At 42.3% G+C, this 21,055-nt stretch overlaps 2 protein-coding genes across 2 annotated transcripts; both read left to right on the top strand.

Moving 5' to 3' along the window:
- Positions 1-3,487: 3,487 nt before the first annotated feature.
- Positions 3,488-4,504, top strand: LOC311130700 (GS homeobox 2-like; the record flags this gene model as incomplete). The annotated part of the gene is made up of 2 exons (XM_084163490.1): positions 3,488-3,860; positions 4,164-4,504. 2 exons carry the CDS (start codon positions 3,488-3,490, stop codon positions 4,502-4,504), a joined length of 714 nt encoding a protein of 237 aa, XP_084019616.1.
- A 4,389-nt stretch (positions 4,505-8,893) lies between these two features.
- LOC311130739 (pancreas/duodenum homeobox protein 1-like) lies at positions 8,894-9,822 on the top strand (the record flags this gene model as incomplete). The annotated part of the gene is made up of 2 exons (XM_084163526.1): positions 8,894-9,260; positions 9,560-9,822. 2 exons carry the CDS (start codon positions 8,894-8,896, stop codon positions 9,820-9,822), a joined length of 630 nt encoding a protein of 209 aa, XP_084019652.1.
- Between the last annotated feature and the right edge of the window lie 11,233 nt (positions 9,823-21,055).

Consider the following 21,055-nt stretch of genomic DNA (forward strand, 5'->3'; position numbering starts at 1 on the left):
TTGTAAAAAAAAAAAAAAAAAAAAGGCGTTGATACAACAAGTTAATGACGCTTGTTCAACAAAACATTAATGGACTTCTTCACGGTGTAATATGGACTGTGAATGAGAGGGGGCTGCCTCAGCACTGCACTTTAACACGTTTGTGTGTTTTTGTTTCTGAGAAACTAAAGGACTTTGTCCACTCCACAACCCCCCCCCCCCCCCCCCCCCCCCCTCCCTCCCTCAGAAAATAAGAAAAATATTGTCAGAATAGAAACCTGTGACATATTTTTCTTATGGTATCCCTAATGGCTAAAAGCCTAACTTTAGATGGTCACAAACAAGCAAAGACGTGGTTTATCTTCCCACTGACAGGAAAATATCAACAGCTAATATGTGGAGAACTAAGCAGTGTGCATTAATTCCTGAAGTGTGATTTATTACTCATTTGATCTTCATGATAATTAATGGATACATGATGAATTGCCACATCAACATGACTTGAATGGGGCTGAATGGAGTAACTGCTGAATTATTATATCGTTTGGACACAACATGGGAGAGGGAACTCATTGCAGTGGGGCCCTCTGAGCTTTATGGATTTCTGACATTCCTTTAAAACTCAGACGTTTCGTTTTTAAGGGGGCAATTTGGTAACGGTCCCATTTGCTGCAGCCGCTTTTTAACTGAAGCGGACAAAGCTGCAGTCCTGTCACCCCAAGCAGAATAAAAAGAATCAAAGGATTTTTCCCTTAAATGGACTAATTTTCTTCTTGAATTATTAAAGTAATGGCTAGGTAACAGCCTGTGCTCTGTACCCGACGGCTTAATGCCTGCTAAACCCTTCCACGTGGCTCGACTAGTCGTGGCAATTAGAGCTCATTATAGCCTCATAAAGGATCTCATTTGTGGGATTACTTAATAGACAATGAAATTTTATCGTGCAGAATTATGGAAAAATAATATTGGAGCTAGGATGGTGTGATGAGGGCGCGCGCCACACATCATTCCGCCTGATTTGTCCTCTCTCTCTCTCTCTCTCTGGAAACTGTTATCCGTACCATAACAACCCATTGCGCTTCTCGTGTCATACGCTGTGTTCACTTTATTATAACAATTACAGTCTGCGTGACAGACGTGTTTGTTTTCTGTTATTTATACCTGTTTAAAGTCATATTCTAATTCGTTTAAAGATGCCAATTAAACGCGTATGAGCACTGGTCACCCACTGGTTGCTCCGCAATTTAAGTAGAAAAAAAACAGACAACGAATTGACCATGTTTCCTTCCCTTATAAGGCTAATTTACAAGTAGAACAAACAGATATAACCCCCACAAAAATATAATTGTATGATCTTGGATATGTAGGCCTAGTTCAATTGGAAAATGTATAGCCAACGTGGTGCGGTTTATAATCCAGTTTCACCTCAATATTGCAATCCTTAAACTGAACTCTTGTATCCATACTTGTCCTTGGCTCAACAGACGGAATGGATGCGCCTGTAATGTTTGCACAATTAAACCTCGGAAACCGCGCGCGCCGCTCGCTTCCCTGAGCTCTGTCTGGAGGTTCGAGGCGTTAGTCCGCAGATGAAAGTAGAAGGTAAACCCACTGGTGACCCGCCTGGAGATCAAACTCGCTAATTATTGTCACAAGATAAGGGATTAACGCATTTCTGAAATAGCTGCCTGTTTACCCGGCAGAAACCCACCGTAATAAACACTTTCTAATTGAATCATAATCGCTATCAAATAGTCACAACCCAGACAGAAGGCATTCATAATTATTGAATTGCTGGACCTGAAATCTTTACCAAACCGACGCATCCAGGGTATGACTATACAGCAATTATATTTAGTCCAGGTAGTCACGAGATTTAAAACTTTAAATCGCATTTCCACAAATTAACTCTCACACATAGAAGTAGATTGACTCTTATTGTCAACATATACAAGGATTGGACCATACAATTATGTTAATTTTAAAGTCAATATCTAAGCATAATTTGCTAATTAATTGGGATTTGAAATAAAACGAATAACCAACTGGAGGCATTACGCTGGTTTGAATCCCTGCTAATAGAGAGCTCATTGTTTAGGTCTACCGTGTTATGGACGATCAAGTCTGGTAATAAACAGTACAATAATTATCATTGGTTTGGACATTTCACCAATAGGCTACCCAAGGCAACTGCTCACATTGTAGATAATGCATGTGTTTTGTATGTGAGTTTGCTGAGAGCTACAGTATATTCAGAGGCTGGAGATTAATTGAAAGGATAATAGAGGTTGATATGGGGCATGGGGCTTTTCAACTCCAATAGGCTATGGCAGATGTTTGTGATCAATTTTAGCTATAGGCCTACTGTTATATGAATAGATGTAGCCTATCGGTCAAAGTTCACCTTTGAATCGATCATGAACAGGTGTACAGACAATTTTTTGGACACATCAATGTTACATCTGTATTGACAATATACACTGAGTGTACAAAACATTAAGGACACCTGCTCTTTCCATGACACAGACTGATTAGGTGAATCCAGGTGAAAGCTATGATCCCTTATTGATGTCACTTGTTAAATCCACTTCAATCAGAGTCAATGAAGGGGAGGAGACAGGTTAAAGAAGGTTTTTTAAGCCATGAGACAATTGAGACATTGATTGTGTATGTGCGCCATTCAGAGGGTGAAAGGGCAAGACAAAAGATTTAAGTGCCTTTGAACAGAGTATGGTAGTAGGTGCCAGGCGCACTGGTTTGTGTCAAGAACTGCAACGCTGCTGGGTTTTTCACACTTAACAGTTTCCCATGTGTATCAAGAATGGTCCACCACCCAAAGGACATCCAGCCAACTTGACACAACTGTGGGAAGCATTGGAGTCAACATGGGCCAGCATCCCTGTGGAACACTTTCGATACCTTGTAGACTCCATGGCCCGACGAATTGAGGCTGTTTGTTCTGAGGGCAAAAGGAGGGGTCTCACAGTTGCTATTCCTTAATCAAGGCAACCGTTTAAATTAATTTATAATCGGATTGTTGTTTAGTTAAAATATGGATTTGTATATTTTAAATATAATTTTCTTTATGAAATTACATTTCCGCAGAGAAACAATATATTGCATGAGATGTGGGCACTATTGTCTCAGGCAGCTGATGATGCTATAGATAAACTTTGTTTAGCTAACTTTGCTAACTCACATTATGTTTTTTATGTGACTTGTTATTAACATGGCTTTTCACTATATTGGGGGTAAAAAGAGCGAATGTGAAGATTTTGATTGGAAGTTCTCTGAGACATCACGTGGTTTGGGTCACTTGCAGTATACTGAAGCCCTTGGAGCCGGCTGCGCACGTGGGTGACGCTAGAGCCAGCCCTCTCCAGGGTCCCTTTTGTTTAACCATCAAACATAAGCACCTTCCGAGATCCCGAGGGCTTCAGATGAGAAACGGTCAACATCTTGTGCAAGGACCAATACTGACTGACTGACCGCTTATCGTTCTGCAGCCATGTCTAGATCCTTTTATGTCGACTCTTTGATTATCAAGGACACGGTGCGACCCGCGCCTCTTAACGAGCATCCCGGACAAGACTTCTTCATCCCCATCAGCATGCACTCGCCCACCATGATGACGGTCAACGCGCCGGTGTGCCCGTCCAGGAAGACCGGGACTTTCTGCGTCTGCCCAGTTTGCGTCACGTCCCACCTCCACTCTCCCCGCAGCGGCATTTCGATGCTGAAGAGTCAGTTCCCGGGAGCGGAGCCCCAATATTGTCAGAGGATATCACACCACCAACAGTCTCCGGCGCTGGGACACGCACCTGTCTGCACGCCTACGTACAGCGTCACTGACCCCAGGAGGTACCACTGTCTCTCCATAGGTAAGAATATGTTATGCTCTCTGACCACCGGTATCTGCAATTCAACGCAATATAACAACCTGTCAATTCAACCTTTGAAATTAGAGCAACATATCTTAATTGCACCACATATATTATGCGTAATTGGATAGACTAATACAAAATAACAAACATCGTGTTTGTTATTTCGTATTAGTCTATCTAATTACGCACAATTACACACAATACAACCAATGCCATTTCTTGCATAAAGTATGTAGTGCAGTGTTAGAAATGTGAATAGAACTATGATGTTTGGCTAAATCGTTGTCCTGTCCCCATCAGGCGCCTCTGAGAGCAATCACATCCAGAATGGCAAAAGGATGCGTACGGCTTTCACCAGCACGCAACTATTGGAACTCGAGAGAGAGTTCTCCTCCAACATGTATCTTTCCCGGCTCAGAAGAATCGAAATCGCGACGTATCTGAACCTCTCGGAGAAGCAGGTGAAAATCTGGTTCCAGAACCGGAGGGTGAAACACAAGAAGGAGGGCAAGGGCACACAGAGGAGCGCGCACAGCGGTTGCAAGTGCGCAAGTGGTCACACGGACTACCCGAGGTCTGAGGACGAGGAATCTTTATCCCCTGCATCAGCGTCAGAGGAGAAAGAGATCTCCCCAATCTGAGGGCATCCCATCCCACACTATACATACTTCCATTACACTACTGGCACAGTCTACCCTAGTTCAACACGGATTCAGCAATACGAGACGACCTCACCGCCATGAGATGCTACTTCAGTCTGAGAAGAAGTATTGGGAATATATTTGGTTTCCCCTGGTTAAATGGTGTAGGCCTATTTGTCCTTCGTTTTATGTTAACTGTCCAATATGAACAAATTGTGAATACATGTTTTATTTGTTAAAAACATTTAGAAACATAAATGTGATGTTAAATCCTTCAGGGTTCAACCAACGTCAAAGTTGTACATCCTTAGTAGTTGTCATACAATGCTTGGTATCCTTCCTCTTCCATGTGATTAGATAAATATCATATTTATCCGATGTGGCTATGACGGCCGTTGATCCACTCTGTTTCATATCTGATTTCTCCACGTGAATTTGTATGTGCATAGTAGACTATTATGTAAATAATATGTATATTTGTATTTATTCTAATAAAACATTGGTGAGTTGTATCTCAGACAAAAATTGATTTGTTATGTTTTCTGCCCGGTTGGCAGGTAGATCTTTGATTCGATCCTCAAAGGCTATTGTTATAGCTTTTGTGTTTGATTGTTTGAGCTTTTGTGTTTGATTGATATAATTGTCAAGAAATCAACGTTGAGTCTATATTTTTGAGTAAATAGTCAAGTTAATATAATAATTACGCTAATTTTCTCATGAGACCATTTCAAGGGACACATTAATGTCATCATAGGCAGGTGATCAGATACACTAATATAAACAGTATTAGATTCACATCCACGTTTACCTTAATTTACAGCCTGACGCAGATACTGTACTCTTTTTAAGAGTATCAAAAATAGATGAATAGTTTATAAATCTTCACATTTTCTGTCTGTTCCTAGGGCTGGCTTTGGCAGGGAGGTGCGTCTGCTCGGGTTAACCATGTTACATGTTATATTGCGTCCCTCTCTGATTAGGTAACAGGTTGATAAAAGATGTCAGCAAGGAGTTCGTTACCTGTTAATGAACTATACTGGCACTTAATTAAAGAGTTAACTTCTTGTTGTCTATACTCTCTCTCTCTCTCTCTCACACACACACCAACACCCCCCCCCCCCCCCCCCCCCCCCCTCAATCATAAGCAGAAAATAAAAATTGTACGAATATAAAACCCGTGGCCTAAGGTTCTTATGGTATCCCTAATGGATAAAAGCATAACTTTAGGTGGTCAGTTTTAGATTATTACATTAGATCTGAGTTTCAGTTGAATTATTGCCAATTTATTCTCTGGTGCATTTAAAAAACATTATTCACATGTTAGTATATTCGTATAGCCTGACAATAGCCAAAATTGCAAATTATGAAAAGTTATAACACATTATAGCATTAGAGAAAAACTAACATGTAGCCTAACCTATACTGACCATATTTAAACTCAGACTCTAATACTGGTATGCCTAATAAAATAAAATAAATGGCAATTTGAAATTAAATAAAAGCCTAAAACATTTGTTTTTTGTATTTCCATTTGTTTTAAGTAGCCTACATTAGTTATTATAATGCTGATGATATTATTATTATTATTATTATTATTATTATTATTAGTAGTAGTAGTAGTATTGTTATTATCATTATTATTATTATTTTTAACACCATCATTATTATAACGTTATTATTGATACCTGGACGTTATTAAAACAGTAGAGGCTATATGAAGTACTAGGTCCATAATGTATCCTGCCAACAAAGCCCTACCCGATGAAGCCCAGGGCTAAACCGGGGTAATAGCCTCTATCACCCATGTTATGTTCGCTTTTGAAGAGATTTTGCTTGTCCAAAATGAGTTTAATTGCAGTTTCAGTCCCACGTTGGCTGATTATGCTGCAATTCCTTCGAAACCACAGAACAAGGATATATAGAACTGGGCAAAGGCTTTGACAGGTTAGATTGTCCTGTCTTGGGACTCGCATTTAGCAGTGGACCCCCGACGGCTGCAGACTCTGCGGCCTTTGAAGAGACAGCTACAGGGTTCCTCTGAGCGCGAGAGAACGATTTAGTCACTGTTTCATTAAGCACTAGTTGAACCTTTCAACTTATGGTAAATTGAGGGGGCATGCTGAAATAGAAGCACTACGTAAGAAGGGCGATAGGAAATTAGCTAACGGTTAATTTAACTCGTTTCAGTCGGAGTTTGGGATACATTCCTAATTGAGAGGGGAAGCAGGTGAAGTTTTGGTCCCACGCAGGCCCATTCAGACCGGGAATAAATGGTCTCTTTTCACATCCCGCTGATGATCATATATTATTGAGGGAAAGCCACCTAATGAATATATATTGAAGTTCCTATTAATCGAATTAGAGATTACCCCTCGCAGGTGTGAGAGTGAAAGACCACCGGCCCATTAAAACCGATTGACAATGGAGCTAACTGCAGTTTTGGGAAAGTCTCCCCCTTTTCAGACCGACGGCCCTGACCTCGAACTGTCAGTCCGCTATAATAGCCTGAAGCTCATGTGTATTATACCTTCAGGCCATGGCAAGACTAGCTGGGGAGACAAAGTAAACTCTCAAAAACACTATCATAGTAGGCGTGTAGGACAGTCGCGTTTTTGGATACAATCAAAAGAAAAGCAATAGCATGAAGCTGTTGCGCCAATTTGTGTGGCATGACTTTCATACATTTGCATGATCGATTTAATAAAATGTCTTAATTGAAAGGTAATGCAATTATAAGTGTAAAGCCTAACCCGTCACTCACCTCAAAATATTGTGGAATGTAAAATTGAGACATTGTTACTTTGGATGAGGTATGAGGCCTGTTCAAATACAATAGCCACCAAAACCAGCACGCCAAAGACGATATAATTACTATTGAAAATGTGCCAATTACGCATTACAAAAGACAATTAATACGACTGCTTTTCACCAGTGTGCAGCTGCTGTCTCGTGTGGAGATATAAGAGCAAACTCAAGTGTCAATGAGAAAAGGAGAGAAAAAGTTTTGTCTTTGCCTGCGGGGACCTCTGCTTTGGTCATGAATCTGCAAGTACAATTTTGGCCCTCGATAAATGTGACAACCCTCTCTTCTGAGTCCAAGTGCTTCGAGTGGCCATGAATCATCCCGCCCTGGTAAAGGCAGGGGTCCAGGAGTGTCCGATGAGTTGGTTGTTTCAAATGATGATGAAACTGTGAATTCTGGACACGTGTCCCATCAATGCCGTCTTTGGTGACTTAATCTAGTGGGAGCCCGGTCACCACACAATATGTGCCATGAGCTTTTGTCATGCTCTTCAGAATAGGCCTTTTCTAAAATGTCAACCACTTTAAAATCCATTCTTTTGTTGGGTTAGAGCGTGCCTCTTAAATCATCAACTGCATTTAGTGGCTGAATTAATGAATCTAGCTCTCCAAAATAGAGGACAACGAACTGAATATGATGATATATCCTTTAAATATACATACATTTCACAAAGGCCAAATTGCAGACCCATGCAAAATAATAATGATATCTTAAACATTTTTTTTGGATGGAGAGTAATATAGGCCTAGCTCAAGTGACTTAAGAATAACTATACCACCGCATTATAGAGATGTTATAGGCCAATTATTCAATTCAGTTGTATCACTATCATAATGGCACGTGTGTGTGTGTGTCTGTGTGTGAGTGTCTGTGTGTGTGTGTGTGTGTGTGTGTGTTTGTGTGTGTAACAGCTATACTAATCACTGCCCTACTTACATATATGTTTCAAGTTGTTCCATAAAAGCAGCCGGTGTTATTTTATCAGCTAAACCAGAATGACAGGTTTACATATTTACAAAGGAAATCAATTATACACCTTCATTTGTTTATGAAAGGTGGCTGAAGTGCATGTCATGCAACAAGTCATATTGAATTCATGCAATTGAATATGCCTCTGTATAACTCCACCTGACACAATAGAAACGATGTGGGCCTCCAAGAATCTGTCCTTCTCGAAATAATATTTATGTGAATATAAATATGATTTAATTAAGTAAATATGGAACATTGCAGGTTTAGGCAACCATAGGCGTTTGTAGTGCTCCAAAGTGTGCACCTGTTACCTAACAAATAGGTTTAAAGATCGAAAGGTTTCATGTTTCAGGTTAAAGATGACGATAAAGTAAGTTTCATGTTTTCACTTTTGTTTGTGATTCATTCCGCTCTGGAAATAACAGGTTCAACTTTGCACCAGTGCAAACTTTGGTCAATCTGGTCCATAGCCAGTTATGAGTTGTCAGTCACGTGACTAGGGCCAGGTATGCACTCATAGGTGCACTCCAGGTTGTGGCCTCACTTGAAGGATATATTGCAGGGACGTACATGGACGTCCTATAAACACTATCGCTGGGAAAATCTGCTCAATAATGAATACCTCGGATATTTACTATGATGGTGGGCGCTTCCAACTGCAGTCACCGGAAGAGTATGACTATAACCCGCCCTCCTGCCGCTACAGCCGTGACAGCGAGCGGGTACGGATCCCCATGCCCCCTTGTGCCTCTGTCGAACACCGGAGCAAGGGGACTTTACTGCCCTACGATCTATCTCCCTGCCAGTACTCGAGTCCTGTTCAGACACATACCCAGGACCAGGAATACCTGACAGTTCAGGGTCGTGTACCGAACGACTACCACCCAGGAGACAGCCAAGTGGTGGAGGGAGAGTCCCCGGCACAAGTGACATTCCCCTGGATGAGGAGCTCCAGAGTTCACTCATACCAATCACTCCCAGGTGAGCAGGCTACTTTATAGGTGCTACTTTATAATATACATATTTTTTAGCTGGATATCAATCAAAACTATAGATTCTCATTTTAATTTAGGCCTAGGCCTACAGTTATGTTGTGAAGCGATTTTGTCTGACAGGTAAAATAATGAGATGGGAGCAAAGGTTTCAGAAGGCCTCAAAACATGGCCTAACGTGAAATAAATAAGGTTATAGCATAAGAGTGAACATGCAAACAAAGTCGAGATAAATGAACTGAACAACTAACCACACACCTTTTATTTGTATGTATCTTTTAATTTAAGGTGGTTATACCCAGAACGGGGACGAACCCAAGCGGAGCCGCACAGCGTATAGCCGGGCTCAGTTATTGGAGCTGGAGAAGGAGTTCCTCTTTAACAAGTATATATCCAGGCCTCGCAGATACGAACTGGCCACCACACTTAAACTGACCGAGAGACACATCAAAATCTGGTTCCAGAACCGGCGGATGAAGTGGAAAAAAGAAGAAACGAAAAAACGAAGTCCCTCTGACCACCATGAACCGGAGTCTTCCAATAAGGATTGATAAAACCTTTGGATAGCAGCATATGACCCTATGTTTGAAATCCAGATTATTTGTTGCACTTGCCTATAAAATAATATGCCTATATGTGCTTAAACTTTATAGCCTACGTTAGGCCTATGCTGTGGCTGGAGGGACAGTTTACAATTAGAATTTGCCAGCTATTAAATTCTTTGTCATGTGCATATATAGAATGTAGCAACATTTGCGAGCTATTCAATTCTTTGTCTTGTGCATATCTAAAATGTTGTAAAAAAATTGCTCCATTTTAAATGACTAAAAATATCTAGCATTTTAATTAAAATTAATAAGAGCATCAATTTACTTCAGAATGTATTGTCTAATTTATTTTAGATACACAATAGTTTCCATTGTTAACAGCCCACTGGAAATTATTCATCTGTTTCCTGCGTTCTAAACGCATGCCAATACTATTATTAAGAAATGTCTTACCTTTAGCCTACTTAATATGCAGATTAATTAACAATGCTTATAATTTGCCTCCTTGTTCCACATACAGTGGGGAAAAAAAGTTTTTAGTCAGCCACCAATTGTGCAAGTTCTCCCACTTAAAAAGATGAGAGAGGCCTGTAATTTTAATCATAGGTACACGTCAACTATGACAGACAAAATGAGAATTTTTTTTCCAGAAAATCACATTGTAGGATTTTTTATGAATTTATTTGCAAATTATGGTGGAAAATAAGTATTTGGTCAATAACAAAAGTTTCTCAATACTTTGTTATATACCCTTTGTTGGCAATGACACAGGTCAAACGTTTTCTGTAAGTCTTCACAAGGTTTTCACACACTGTTGCTGGTATTTTGGCCCATTCCTCCATGCAGATCTCCTCTAGAGCAGTGATGTTTTGGGGCTGTCGCTGGGCAACACGGACTTTCAACTCCCTCCAAAGATTTTCTATGGGGTTGAGATCTGGAGAATGGCTAGGCCACTCCAGGACCTTGAAATGCTTCTTACGAAGCCACTCCTTCGTTGCCCGGGCGGTGTGTTTGGGATCATTGTCATGCTGAAAGACCCAGCCACGTTTCATCTTCAATGCCCTTGCTGATGGAAGGAGGTTTTCACTCAAAATCTCACGATACATGGCCCCATTCATTCTTTCCTTTACACGGATCAGTCGTCCTGGTCCCTTTGCAGAAAAACAGCCCCGAAGCATGATGTTTCCACCCCCATGCTTCACAGTAGGTATTGTGTTCTTTGGATGCAACTCAGCATTCTTTGTCCTCCAAACACGACGAGTTGAGTTTTTACCAAAAAGTTATATTTTGGTTTCATCTGACCATATGACATTCTCCCAATCCTCTTCTGGATCATCCAAATGCACTCTAGCAAACTTCAGACGGGCCTGGACATGTACTGGCTTAAGCAGGGGGACACGTCTGGCACACCAGGATTTGAGTCCCTGGCGGCGTAGTGTGTTACTGATGGTAGGCTTTGTTACTTTGGTCCCAGCTCTCTGCAGGTCACTAGGTCCCCCTGTGTGGTTCTGGGATTTTTGCTCACCGTTCTTGTGATCATTTTGACCCCACGGGGTGAGATCTTGCGTGGAGCCCCAGATCGAGGGAGATTATCAGTGGTCTTGTATGTCTTCCATTTCCTAATAATTGCTCCCACAGTTGATTTCTTCAAACCAAGCTGCTTACCTATTGCAGATTCAGTCTTCCCAGCCTGGTGCAGGTCTACAATTTTGTTTCTGGTGTCCTTTGACAGCTCTTTGGTCTTGGCCATAGTGGAGTTTGGAGTGTGACTGTTTGAGGTTGTGGACAGGTGTCTTTTATACTGATAACAAGTTCAAACAGGTGCCATTAATACAGGTAACGAGTGGAGGACAGAGCAGCCTCTTAAAGAAGAAGTTACAGGTCTGTGAGAGCCAGAAATCTTGCTTGTTTGTAGGTGACCAAATACTTATTTTCCACCATAATTTGCAAATAAATTCATAAAAAATCCTACAATGTGATTTTCTGGATTTTCTTTTCTCAATTTGTCTGTCATAGTTGACGTGTACCTATGATGAAAATTACAGGCCTCTCTCATCTTTTTAAGTGGGAGAACTTGCACAATTGGTGGCTGACTAAATACTTTTTTTCCCCCACTGTATAGCCTGTGTGCTAGGCTATAACTAACACAAGAGGCATTTTGCAAGCAGAATGGTTGGTCTCATAAGTCTAAAAGGCACCTGCAAACGTTTATCTTATGGGCGTCACGACCCGTAATTTGTGGACAAATGATTTATGAGTGGTTAAGATATGATTTCGCTTTTCAATTGTAGGCCAACGTTTACAAAACTTAAAGATAACAAAATATATTTTTCAAATGACGAACAATGCATATGGCAAAAAAAAAATTATTTCAGGGCGCTGTCGGCAACATAACTCAGAGAAAGTAAGAATAAGAAAAAGGGATGATGGCAAATATCCAGAACAAGAATGACTTTTGCCCCCCAAGTTTGAGCAAACAATTAAGTCACTGTGTCACCTCCGCTGGTCGTGCAAATGCAGGTCGCCCGCCCAGCAACACTCATCAACAGACGTCAACACAACTGAGCGACGTGAAGTTAGACCTATAGGAGTCGGATAAATAGCCTACATTATATATTTTTTGCAGAAGTCTGGGCTATTTGTGAAACATCAATGTTGGCTGATATGAACAAGTTATTTGTTGATGTGTTGAGGTCCATTAGAGTATATTTTTAGGATAGATTGGGGGGTTGTAACTATAAGCCCAAGTTTCCTTGTAAATTAATATCAGTTATTCAGATCTCTACAGGTTGATTCACTCTGTGTACTCTGTCATCTGGACCAACCTTTTAAGGAAAAGACGGATGTATGCACGATATATTTTCATGTTGTTAGAATACTAAGATAAGGACATTTGTGTTTGCATGGGCTGCACCTTATGCGCACTGTGAAACAATAAGATACTTCATTTCAACGTCTAGTTTTGATTTACATTTGGTTGAGTTGTCAACTAACTGGAATTCAACATGAAATCAATAAAAAATGTCCCCATGACATTGGAGTTATGTTAAAAGTTGGGTGAAAAAAAGACAAACTTCCCTTATGTTGATGACGTTTTGCAAATCCAATCAGTTTTCCACGTTGATTCAACGTCATCACATTGATTTCTTTGATTCAACCAGTTTTTGCGCAGTGGGGAGGGCACGTTTCAGCACGCTGGACAGCGCTAGAAGGGACAGCCCTATACCATGCATTGACCATTGGGTATGCTCTAGTCTAGAGCAGGGATGGGCAACTGGCAGCCTGTGGGCCGCATGCAGACCGCGGCCATCCTTTTGAAAAAATAAAAACGATAATAATAATGAATAAATAAATATATCTCTTTTATTATTTTTTATTTTAATTTTATCTGAGGGCTCAGTCGGGTCTCAATTTACTTTTGCAAATTAGAAATGTAGAATACACAAGGAGCAATTTCGAAATTCAGCAGTTTTTCTCTTTACATTGGTAAGTTAGTCTAGCGGCCAGGTATCTACACTTAGTAATCATGGTCGAATTACCGTCTGATTTTGTTAGTCAGTCTAATTCAGATATAATATTAAAAACTGCAAACAAAAAATATATAGAATTGCAGGAAATTAGCTTTAAAACAGAAAATGTTCCTCTCTGCCCCATGGAAAAATGAGTAGAATTGCATGAAATTAGTTATACAATTGCAATATGCACATGTGGGTAGGCAGATCCGCAAACAACTGCGGCACCTCATGATGAGTTCAGATTTTTTGTGGCCCCCACCTCCATCAAAGTTGCCCATCCCTGGTCTAGAGACAGTAATATTACGTAAAAGCCAAAAGTATGTGGACACCTGCTCATCGAACATCTAATTGCAAAATCATGGGCATTAATATGGAGTTGGTCCCCCCTTTGCTGCTATAACAGCCACCACTCTTCTGGGAAGGCTTCCCACTAGATGTTGGAACATTGCTGTGGGGACTTGCTTCCATTCAGCCACAAGCGCAATAGTGAGGTCGGACACTGATGTTGGGCGATTAGGCCTGGCTCGCAGTCGACGTTCCAATTCATCCCAAAGGTGTTTGATGGGGTTGAGATCAGGGCTTTGTGCAGGCCAATCAAGTTCTTCCACACCGATCTCGACAAATCATTTCTGTATGGACCTCGCTTTGTGCACGGGGGCATTGTCATGCTGAAACAGGAAAGGGCCTTCCCAAACTGTTGCCACAAAGTTGGAAGCACAGAATTGTGTAGAATGTCATTGTATGCTGTAGCGTTAATATTGTGTGGCCTACCACTTTGTGGCTGAGCCGTTGTTGTTCCTAAACGTTTCCACTTCACAATAACAGCACTTACAGTTCACCGGGGCAGCTCTAGCAGGGCAGAAATTTGACGAACTGATTTGTTGGAAAGGTGGCATCCTACAATGGTGCCACGTCGAAAGTCACTGAGCTCTACAGTACGGGCCATTCTACTGCTAATATTTGTCTATGGAGGTTGCATGGCTGTGTGCTCGATTTTATACACCTGTCAGCAACGGGTGTGATTGAAATAGCCGAATCCACTAATTTGAAGGGGTGTCCACACACTTTTGGCCATGTAGTGTATAAAACAATGTTTTTGTCTTCATATAGCCTAAATTGTGCAGTCTGTTTGAAACCTGGAGAGCTCTCCTAAACTGCTGTATAGAAGTCTCACCATGGTGCATTTCCATACTGTTGGTTCAATTCCGGTGTTTTACCCAAAAGGCTCAGACTTTTCTGTTTCCATCTACACAGGCCGGCACCCGAGTCTTACGCCTCGATCACACCGACAGCATCATTGCCTTTTGGTACACCAAAAGTACATTAATTTCCAATGGAACGCTGCTATCAAATGTATGCATCAAATTGTATGCGTAGAAGGCTTGACAGAAATGGTAGCAGAAGGTGAATGTTGAACGTTTGTTGCACACATATCCAGATGATGCTACTTACCATTTTGCGCAATGACACTGTAGGTGTGATCGAGGAGTTTCGCTACCATTTCTGTTACCATTTCTGTCAAGCCTTCTACGCATACAATTTGATGCACTCCATTTGGCAAATATGACCATAAGTCTATCCTCCTGATTCCTGCTTACAAGCAAAAACTAAAGCAGGATGTACCAGTGACTCGCTCAATACGGAAGTGGTCAGATGACGCATATGCTAAGCTAGCAGACTGTTTTGCTAACACAGACTGGAATACAGTGAGGAAAAAAAGTATTTGATCCCCTGCTGATTTTGTACGTTTGCCCACTGACAAAGAAATGATCAGTCTATAATTTTAATGGTAGGTTTATTTGAACAGTGAGAGACAGAATAACAACAAAAAAATCTAGAAAAACGCATGTCAAAAATGTTATAAATTGATTTGCATTTTAATGAGGGAAATAAGTATTTGACCCCCTCTCAATCAGAAAGATTTCTGGCTCCCAGGTGTCTTTTATACAGGTAATGAGCTGAGATTAGGAGCACACTCTTAAAGGGAGTGCTCCTAATCTCAGTTTGTTACCTGTATAAAAGACACCTGTCCACAGAAGCAATCAATCAATCAGATTCCAAACTCTCCACCATGGCCAAGACCAAAGAGCTCTCCAGGGATGTCAGGGACAAGATTGTAGACCTACACAAGGCTGGAATGGGCTACAAGACCATCGCCAAGCAGCTTGGTGAGAAGGTGACAACAGTTGGTGCGATTATTCGCAAATGGAAGAAACACAAAATAACTGTCAATCTCCCTCGGCCTGGGGCTCCATGCAAGATCTCACCTCATGGAGTTGCAATGATCATGAGAACGGTGAGGAATCAGCCCAGAACTACACGGGAGGATCTTGTTAATGATCTCAAGGCAGCTGGGACCATAGTCACCAAGAAAACAATTAGTAACACACTAGGCCGTGAAGGACTGCTCAAAAAAGCACATATACAGGCCCGTCTGAAGTTTGCCAATGAACATCTGAATGATTCAGAGGAGAACTGGGTGTTGTGGTGTTGTGGTCAGATGAGACCAGAATCGAGCTCTTTGGCATCAACTCAACTCGCCGTGTTTGGAGGAATGCTGCCTATGACCCCAAGAACACCATCCCCTCCGTCAAACATGGAGGTGGAAACGTTATGCTTTGGGGGTGTTTTTCTGCTAAGGGGACAGGACAACTTCACCGCATCAAAGGGACGATGGACGGGGCCATGTACCGTCAAATCTTGGGTGAGAACCTCCTTCCCTTAGCCAGGGCATTGAAAATGGGTCGTGGATCAGTATTCCAGCATGACAATGACCCAAAACACACGGCCAAGGCAACAAAGGAGTAGCTCAAGAAGAAGTACATTAAGGTCCTGGAGTGGCCTAGCCAGTCTCCAGACCTTAATCCCATAGAAAATCTGTGGAGGGAGCTGAAGGTTCGAGTTGCCAAACGTCAGGCTCGAAACCTTAATGACTTGGAGAAGATCTGCAAAGAGGAGTGGGACAAAATCCCTCCTGAGATGTGTGCAAACCTGGTGGCCAACTACAAGAAACGTCTGACCTCTGTGATTGCCAACAAGGGTTTTGCCACCAAGTACTAAGTCATGTTTTGCTGAGGGGTCAAATACTTATTTCCCTCATTAAAATGCAAATCAATTTATAACATTTTTGACATGCATTTTTCTGGATTTTGTTGTTGTTATTCTGTCTCTCACTGTTCAAATAAACCTACCATTAAAATTATAGACCGATCATGTCTTTGTCAGTGGGCAAATGTACAAAATCAGCAGGGGATCAAATACTTTTTTCCCTCACTGTATGTTCCGGGATTCATCTGATGGCATTGAGGAGTATACCACATCAGTCACCGGCTTCATCAATAAGTGCATCGATGACGTCGTCTCCACAGTAACCGTACGTACATACCCCAACCAGAAGCCAGGCAACATCCGCACTGAGCTAAAGGGTAGAGATGCCGCTTTCAAGGAGCAGGACTCTAACCCGGAAGCTTACAAGAAATCCCACTATGCCCTTCGACGAACCATCAAAAGCGCCAATACAGGACTAAGATTGAATCCTACTACACCGGCTCTTACGCTCGTCGGATGTGGCAGGGCTTGCAAACTATTACGGACTACAAAGGAAAGCCCAGCCGCAAGCTGCCCAGCCGCAAGCTGCCCAGTGACACAAGCCTATCAGACGAGCTAAATGACTTCTATGCGCACTTTGAGGCAAGCAACACTGAAGCATGAATGAGAGCACCAGCTTTTCTGGACGACTGTGTGATAACGCTCTCCGTAGCTGATGTGAGTTAGACCTTTAAACAGGTCAACATTGACAAGGCCGCAGGGCCAGACTGATTACCAGAATGTATACTCAGAGCATGCACTGACCAACTGGCAAGTGTCTTCACTGACATTTTAAACCTGTCCCTAACCGAGTCTGTAATACCTACATGTTTCAAGCAGACCACCATAGTCCCTGTGCCCAAGAACACCAAGGTAACCTGCCTAAATGACTACCAACCCATAGCACTTTGAACGGCTGGTCATGGCTCACATCAACACCATCATCCCAGAAATCCTAGACCCACTCCAGCTCGCATACCGCGCCAACAGATTCACAGATGACGCAATCTCTATTGCAATCCACACTGCCCTTTCCCACCCGGACAAAAGAAACACCTACGTTTGAATGCTGTTCACTGCCTACAGCTCAGTGTTCAACACCATAGTGCTCTCAAAGCTCATCACTAAGCTAAGGACCCTGGGACTAAACACCTCCCTCTGCAACTGGATCCTGGACTTCCTGACGGGCCACCCCCAGGTGGTAAGGGTAGGCAACAACACATCTGCCACGCTGATCCTCAACACGGGGGCCCATCAGGGATGTGTGCTTAGTCCCCTCCTGTACGCCCTGTTAACCCACGACTGCGTGGCCAAGCACGACTCCAACACCATCATTAAGTTTGCCGATGACACAACGGTGGTAGGCCTGATCACTGACAACGATGAGACAGCCTATAGGGAGGAGGTCAGAGACGTGGCAGTGTGGTGCCAGGATAACATGATCAAGACAAAGGAGCTGATCGTGGACTACAGGAAAAGGAGGGCCGAGCACGCCCCCATTCTGATCGACAGGGCTGTAGTGGAGCAGGTTGAGAGCTTCAAGTTCCTTGGTGTCCACATCACCAACAAACTATCATGGTCCAAACACACCAAGACAGTTGTGAACAGGTTACGACAACGTCTATTCCCCCTCAGGAGACTGAAAAGATTTGGCATGGGTTCTCAGATCCTCAAAAAGTTATACGGCTGCACCACCAAGAGCATCCTGACTGGTTGCATCACCGCCTGGTATGGCAACTGCTCGGCATCCAACTGCAAGGCGCTACAGAGGGTTTTGCGTATGGCCTAGTACATCACCAGGGCCAAGCTTCCTGCCATCCAGGATCTCTATACCAGGCGGTGTCAGAGGAAGGCCCTAAAAATTGCCAAAGACTCCAGCCACCCTAGTCATAGACTGTTCTCTCTTCTACCGCATGACAAGCAGTACCAGAGCGCCAGGTCTAGGTCCAAAAGGCTCCTTAACAGCTTCTACCCCCAAGCCATAAGACTGCTAAATAGCTAATCAAATGGCTACCCAGAATATTTGCATTGACCCCCCCTTTTATATGCTGCTGCTACTCGCTGTTTATTATCTATGCATAGTCACTTTACCACTACCTACATGTACATATTACCTCAATTACCTCAACTAACCTGTACCCCCACACATTGACTCAGTACCAGTACCCCCTGTATATATAGCATCGTTATTGTTATTTTATTGTGTTACTTTTTTTTACTTTAGTTTATTTTTCTTACAACTGCATTGTAGACTACGGGCTTGTAAGTAAGCATTTAATGGTAAGGTCTACACCTGTTGTATTCAGTGCATGTGACAAATACAATTTGATTTGATTTATCCAATGTATGCACCACACAGAACGCACTGCAACTGCCTCTGCAATGGAATGTTGCAAGGCAAATGCAGCATTCCCTTGGAAATGAATGTACTTCTGGTATACCAAAACGCAATCACTCTGTAGGTGTGATCGAGGCGTTACTGGGCCATGGCTCCGGTGGCCCTGCTCTCATGGGGCCAAAGTCAGGCCACTGGTACTTTTCAGCTGCATTTGCATAACAATGGCTAATGCAGAGGTTGTTAATTCTGCTCTTCACAAGTCCTCACTGTCAGACATATAGCTATGGAAACACAATTTCCCTAGTATAACATATGGGTGCACTAGTGTAACAATGTTACAGCAGAAAAGCAGGAACAGTGGCACATCCATAGATAGCCTATTCTTATTCATTTCTATGGGCTTATTATAGGCTACTGAAACTACTTCATTTTGACTGATGCTGGGTTCAAACACTAAACCGGTCTGGGAAAAATCACTGTTTGGGGTGATTTACTAAATATCCTCCAGTTGAAACCATAAACATTTGAATGCCCCCTTGTGGACGTTTGCTTCTTAGTGAAAGTATGTCATTTCCACAGGCCATCTTTTCTTATTGGCAGTCAATAAATGTGGCCATCCTGATCACCAGTTGGTAACTGGGCTACACAATTCATGAATTACATTTCCGGATTGTTACTGTAGACTGTAATAGGCCTAATTATGTATTAGGTCATGCTAGGAAGTGTGTGTGTGTGTGTGTGTGTGTGTGTGTGTGTGTGTGTGTGTGTGTGTGTGTGTGTGTGTGTGTGTGTGTGTGTGTGTGTGTGTGTGTGTGTGTGTGTGTGTGTGTGTGTGTGTACGTGTGCGTGTACTTGTTTACAAGCGCGCAACGTGATAGAAATTAGTTGACGCGAGAAACTTGGAATGTCCCTTAGATGAGCCAATTATCACAAACAAAGTCCTCAAGGGCCTGCTTGTATGACTTTTTACAGAGTTGGAAAAAGTCACACTTATTATAGCCACGATACTGTCTCTGAATCTTGATCAAAGAAGAACAATTTAGACCAGAGAATGTCAAAAAGTGAGCTCTAGGAGGCCCATATAGGGGACACATGAAAATGTCTGAAAGAAATGGGCTACAATCGGTATCCAACTGATTTTTGCACCAATGCATTGGTTCAGTTTTTTATAGCCCACTGTAAATCGAGGCTTACGACAAATCACAATGCCAAAAAACAATTAACTTGAAGTAAATAAGCGTACTATTTTAATGGAATGATCTAATGAATGTGTTGTTGTAGAGGGTAAAATAAGAGGAGAGCCTTCAGTAAGGAACTCTACCAGTTTGAGGCACTAAAATTGGAATACTTTGTTTGGAGAACAAGGGACACTGTTCTTTTGCGCGCTTCGGCTGAGGGAACATGTGGAAGTAATCGCGCTAAGCGGCTGGAGAGTTGTGTTTCTCTGCAATGGGTGCGCTGCGGGACGGGCCGGGCACCGCTGGAAGTGCCGCTGAGATAAGGGTTGGGAGACAGGGGTTGGGGGTGGTCAGCCCCGGGGCTCCGCTCCATGAAAACCGGACTGGTCGGCTGACCTGGCTCCACATCGCTGAGTGCAGTGAGATAGGTAATTCATAAAGACTCTTTATCCCAGGCTGGTGTGGCTGTTAGGACAGCCTCAGGGCCGGGGGAGAGGGACTGGGGTCACAAAACACCTTCATAAAGTCGGCAAACAACAGAGGAAACAGTGTGCCAAAACGGGCAACAAACAAACATAAGTAACATTTATCCGTTTTTCTTTATAAGAAATTGCCCCAAAAATAAGAATGACTGGAAATTCCTCCCTCTTGGTGAAGTCTGTATGTTGTTGACTTGTGTAGTGCGTGGTGTTGGAGCGCCCCCTGTGGGCAATGGAGGCTTGGACGTTCATGTTCCCAAGTTTCAGGTTTTGAAAAGTGCCAATGAACAGAGCACTAATGTTGGAACAAAACTCCATTCGGGTATTGTTACTATATAATTATATGTGTATACGAACAATAGCCTATGTTTATAAGAAGGCAAATACATTATATCTTAATAACTCATGAAACAACATTTGTTTGTACATTTTAGTGTTTCCTTTGTGTATTTGCGCAATGGTGAAATGCATTAATCTATTTGAAAACATCGTTAAATTTCGCTTGATAAGTTATATCGTTTGCTTTTCTTTGAAAATACGCTCGATATCGGATTTCTCTGCAGTTATTTCTCGTCCCTCTTTCCTACATCACTGCCCAGCAAATACATATGTGTCCCGCTCCAGTCGCACTGAGAAAAC

The sequence above is a fragment of the Coregonus lavaretus genome (assembly GCF_964263955.1).
Source record: "Coregonus lavaretus genome assembly, chromosome: 6".
Lineage (NCBI taxonomy): Eukaryota > Metazoa > Chordata > Actinopteri > Salmoniformes > Salmonidae > Coregonus > Coregonus lavaretus.